Source organism: Nymphaea colorata, chromosome 6 (assembly GCF_008831285.2).
Source record: "Nymphaea colorata isolate Beijing-Zhang1983 chromosome 6, ASM883128v2, whole genome shotgun sequence".
NCBI lineage: Eukaryota > Viridiplantae > Streptophyta > Magnoliopsida > Nymphaeales > Nymphaeaceae > Nymphaea > Nymphaea colorata.
The window spans coordinates 8,506,284-8,511,736 of NC_045143.1; the positions used below are offsets into that span (position 1 = coordinate 8,506,284).

The following is a 5,453-nucleotide window of genomic DNA, read 5'->3' on the forward strand; positions in this document are numbered from 1 at the left end:
TCGTGCTTTATGTTCTTGCTTGAATTGTCTCTTTTACAAACATATGGACGGCACAGTGCATACCAGCAAGAATGGCGGGCTGATAATAACAAAGGAAGGTTAATCGGAACACAAGAAACGATTTCTAAAATCTCTTGCAACATTGGTGTGGGCAAATGCTCCTTCGAAGTTCATTTCTAGGAGGCATATTTTCCAAAATATTACTAGTAAAGTGAGTCTAGAAATATGGCCGAAACGAGTATGGTTCAAGACTAAGAGCAGAATGGTTTTTTTATTTAGCATTTGAATGTCGCATATTCACGCAGAATCTTCGGAAGAGGTTTGGTATTTCTTGGCAGACCGGTGTTCTTTGTGCATGCGTATGGACTAGGAAACGTTTCCAAGTTTAATGCTGGATAAGAGGGAGCAAGAAGGGTTGTAGATCTGGGTGCAAGCAGGTTTTAGAGAAGACAGTACCCCGAGTACAGACAGCTAGATTCTACAAACCGAGGGTGATAGCTTGCGTTCTGCGGATGCGGAAAGAAATGTTATTTTTGCTCTGGAGTTTATAGGAATTGCTCTCATAATTCAAATAAGGAACACTTTGATTTTCATTCTAGACATTAGACCTATGTCTAGGCAAATCCTTTTACAGATGAACGGAAAAGAATCTTGACTGTTGAAGACCACAGACTCCCACTTAGTGGGAAGTTGATCATCTAGGAGCCGTTAATTTGCTGATTTCTTTGCACAACAAGTCTTGGGTATATGGGTATTATGAAAATTGGGTGCTTTTGGTATGGTGGGATGCCTTTTCCCGCGTGAGCAGCATCTGCCATTGGTGCAGGCACTCTCAGTTGAGACTTCAAAGCTTTCAACTTTTTGTTGCTTAGGAAGGATTAAGCCCTCGTTTGCATCACAATTACCTTTTTCTGGTAAAGTTGAAGCGTTCCACTTCTTTCTAGGTTTCGCCTCCCTGCAGCCAAATACAAAAGCTCATTAATTATCTGGTTCCATGTGAACTCATTTGATTCTGAATGGACAGAGTATAAATAGGCAAATGAATTAATGATCTATTTTGGCGCTGAACAGTTGAACAGTTACAAAGTATGTGCAACCTGATAAGCTCCTCCTGCTTTTGATGCATCTGAGAAGTCTGATCCTTCACTTTCTCTGCCATGTTATTTTCTGCCAATAGTTTTTCTCCATCCAACTACACGCAACAGACAAGAAACATGAGACTTGTACTCAGTATTACACACTTCTGTAATACTCTGCTTTACATTTCTGACATAAAATAGATAATCTTTAGAGGCAATCTATTTTAGCAGGTGACCCGCGAGAATTTTGTACCTTGTGTGTTTGCTGAGTAGTCATCTCCATCTTTTGCTGTCTCGTCTTTCCTGATGCAAGGTATCGTGATTTCACTACCTGCCGAAAGCTTTATTAGTTTAAGAGTTTGGAGATGTCGAGAGATGTATATGAAGTTACAACAGCAGCCATGAGCTAAGTCTATCAACTGTAACAAGTTCCATAATTTTTCAGGATTGGCTGGTCAAACCTTCATGTTTGATGCAGTTTGCGTCTTTCTAACGCTACCATTCTTGCACTGTTCAGTCTGACGGTAATATTTTCCCTGCCGCTAAATGGCACCAAAACAAGAAGATTTACAATTTGGTTGCTTACCATGAAAACAAATAGCTAGGATAAAAAGGAGAGAAAACCTCACCAACAAATCAGTTTGTTTTTTCACTGCGTCTAATGAGGCTTCAGGCTGTTGCTGCCTTTTCTCCAAATTTGCTTCCCTAAGAATTCCTCTTTCCTAAAAATATAGGGCGTTGTCAACGTCAGAGATAGTTCCATACGAATTACCGTCATGTTACTTGTGTAATCATCGTCTCAAGAAAGCGGAATCATGATAGTACTTACATTGGTTCTAAACCTGAAAGGTTTAGGATTTGTAAGTTTTATTGTCTTATGCTCCATTCGAGTGGCAGAAGCAGATCCTTGGGGAACCTTTTCCCGTGCAATTTCTAGAATCTGCAAAGTAAAGATGATACATGCATGAGGATTTTAAAAAACACTGGGGATGACTGTGGCTGGAAAATATGGATACCTTCTTTGGAATTTCATAAGCGATCTTCTTGCCTAATCTTTTTTCAGACTTGTTAACCGAGATGATGTTGCTGTCGTGAACAAACAGACATTAGAATCGCTAGACAAAAGGATACAAGTCTGATAGAAGAATAGAAGAGGGGATCAAGTACATGCCTGTTGGCTGACGTAGAAGTGTTCTCTTTGTTGGCATCGCTGTCAAAATCATCTAATGTCATATTTGATAGTTGGGTTGTGACATCTTTTCTTTCTGAATCTTGATCTGGAATTGGGATGTCTATCAAAATGTTTGCACTTCTTTTCTTGTTCGACCTTTTCAAGCTACCATTCATTCCTTGTCTTTTCTCATTTTGATGTTTAGAGAGTGTCTTTTCCTTAGGATTGTCTGCCACAGACGTAATGCCAGTGGTCTCCTCAAGTTTCTCTGCTGCATTTTCCGCCATTGAACCTTCCTTAGTTGTCGGTTTTTGTGGGGTGAGAGTTACTTGAGGTTCTTGATTGTGGGGCTTATCATGCTCACATTTGGCCATGCATTCCGCTACTTCCGATGTAAGATCATGTGAACAGTTTGTATCTCTAGTTTCACTGCACTTTGTCACATTGACGGCATTGATTTGCGCCTGTGTCTCTGCTAGAGAGCTTTCATTCCCATCCCCACTTGCACTTGGTCCCGAATCATGTTTAACTAAATTAATGCTAGTTTTTTTGTGTGGACTTTCTGCAACTCCGTTATCTTGAATGTCTGATTCTCCAACGGCAAGTTCGGCAGGAAGCTTCTCTCCACGTTCTTTTCTTTCACTTCTTACTGAGCATTTCATCTCACTGCAAACTTCCAGAGATCCATGCCTTGAATTCCCATCAATCTCCATGTCAACAGAACCAGAACTACGCTCGTCGCTGGATCCCTGCGGCCCGGATTTCTTCTCGTTTTCTACGCTGTTTTGATCGATGATTCTTTCCTCATCAAACGGGTGCTCTTGTTGATGCATGTGCTGATTGCGTACATCCGGCGGTACTTCTGGATTAATTGGATTGAGACAAATTGCTTTCCCCTGTTGCTCTGTTTTAAGCTTGCGAGCACAAAGCCGAGTTTTTAGTGGAACAGAAACTGGCGTATTATAGTTGGGATCATTTGCAGCACATCTGGATGACTTGCACAGATGACCAACAGCAAGGCTCCCATTGCCTTCACTTCCAACCTCGAGCTTCTTCGTTTCGGCATGTACCCGTGATGGTGTGGCGCTTTTCTGTTTTGCAGGCTTACTAATTTTCCTTGGAGAATGAAACACCAATGCCTTTGCAGCAGACTTAGTATGCCTTTTCACTGAGATCACAACTTTAGAACTACGAACACTCCTGAAAGCTCCAGAAGTGTTCTGACACTTCTTGTGGCTGGGGGTCGTGACGGCCTTAGCACTTGTTACATGCTGCGGACTTGCGGCTGCCTCAGCAGCAGCAGGGATGAGTTGACGGACAACCCTTTCCGGCGCTTTTTTCCGGTTAATGTCATTCCATCTTGGAATTCTAGATTTTGCGGCTTTGGCAGGTGCCGAAAGAGGGCACTTGGCTATTGCTCTGTTAAAATGCATATCGTTTCTCATGAATAGCATACTTCACAACGAAAGGAAACAAAGTAAGGAAACAAATGCGTAAAACCAGACTAGTGAAGGGAATGGGGTACTTGGGGGTTAATAATCTTGAATCCTTTCCGAGCCGCACGATGGGGCTTCTTGCCTCCATAACCTGTCATTGTAAACTTTAGAACCACGCAACAGTAGAGATCCTTATTATGGGAAGAAGAACAAGAAGAAGAAGGGGGCAGCGAGAGAGAGAGAGAAAAAGAGAGGGAGAGAGAGAGAGAGAGAGATTGTTGCTGACTCGACGTAGGAAGTTTGCACTCAGAGTGGCGGGATCCAACGCTTCATCGTGATTTTGCTTGCATCCTGAAAAGGAGAGAATATCCCCGAGGAATTCAGCTAAAACTTATACAATGATTCGCTACTGAGTACAGAACAACGGAGATGAAAAATATGTAAAGCTTTTTAGAGGCAAATCCGCAAAGTTGACATCCAACTCATGAACAGATACCCACTAGTAATTCGGTTCAAATGTTGCATTATGAGCTAGTCGGACATGGAAATTGAGCACATAACCAAAAATAATTAACTGAAATCTTAGCGTTGGTTTTTAAAGTGAACATTTTACAAGAAAACTTTCTTCATGGTTTCTGCTAAATACGTAAAATCCGCCGCCAAGTGGGCATATCTGGCTAAGCAATCACATTAAATAGAAACGTGAAACGGCAGAGGAACAGCCTAAAATACGGACTAAAATCAGGACGCGAAAAAGGCAACTGCAACAGCAAAACATAAATTTTGAATCTGCAAGAACTTAGGCTGAGAAGTGAGAACCTGCACGCAGACAGAACCACTCATAGTCGTCGGCGGGCTGACACTTTGATGGGGTTGTGAAATCAACCCATTTTGGTGCCTCAATCTTCTCATACAGCTCTTCTTCTTCATCAAAGCCATGAACGGATTCTTTTCTAGCCGCTACCATGGTGGACTCCTGGTTCTGCTTCCTTTTCTTCCGCGTCTCCCGGCCTGCTTCCTTTTCTTCAGCTTCTCCCGGCGATCTTGGGACTTGGTCGTCGAGGATCCGCAAAACAGATGAAAGGGGGAACTGATGGGGCTAATGGTTTCAAAGAGAGGAGAGTTGGTCGATGGAAGAGTAACGTCTCTGCTACTCGGAAAGATGGAGTTCCGGCACTGTGACCCAACTAGCCGTTAGAGCGCCTTCATTTACATTACAAAGGCCCGTTCAAGAGGGGTCGCAATTTGAGTTTTTGAATTCGAGTGGTCCTTTCTGATTCGTTGGCTTGTTTTTCAAGTTCAAACGGTTATCCCTTTTAATTTTTCAGATTATTGTTTCCAAAAATCAAGTCTAGCGGCTCTCTGACGCCACGTGTGATGCATGGATACAGTTCCCTGGGTCGAACAAATCTCAACGATCTGGATTCGCATCTAATATCCAACCCACTTAAGGAAAGGTCCAATTTGTGGTCTGGTCCGGATATGGCAATATTGATTTGCATCTGAATCCGCTCCCAGATTTGGCCGGGGCAGAAAATTCTAGTTAAGAAGCATCAATTATAAGATATTAAATTTTTACAATGTATTAATATGCAGCAGAACGAGAAATTTATGGCTAAGGGGTACTAATATAAGAAATCATGAATTTGAGAGACAATATATAATAAATTAGATTATCACGACTATATATATATATATATATATATATATATATATAGAGAGAGAGAGAGAGAGAGAGAAAGAGAGAGAGAGAGAGAGAAACTGATA

General features: G+C 41.8%; 1 protein-coding gene across 1 annotated transcript; it reads right to left on the reverse strand.

The window, feature by feature from the left end:
- Nucleotides 1-556: 556 nt before the first annotated feature.
- LOC116256343 (uncharacterized) lies at nucleotides 557-4,883 on the reverse strand. Its single transcript, XM_031632694.2, has 11 exons — nucleotides 4,506-4,883; nucleotides 3,973-4,037; nucleotides 3,776-3,837; nucleotides 2,251-3,669; nucleotides 2,096-2,165; nucleotides 1,909-2,019; nucleotides 1,709-1,801; nucleotides 1,541-1,621; nucleotides 1,333-1,410; nucleotides 1,098-1,192; nucleotides 557-955 (listed from the first exon to the last, which is right to left on the reverse strand). Exons 1-11 carry the CDS (start codon nucleotides 4,651-4,653, stop codon nucleotides 709-711), a joined length of 2,469 nt encoding a protein of 822 aa, XP_031488554.1. The 5' UTR covers nucleotides 4,654-4,883; the 3' UTR covers nucleotides 557-708.
- Nucleotides 4,884-5,453: the final 570 nt, after the last annotated feature.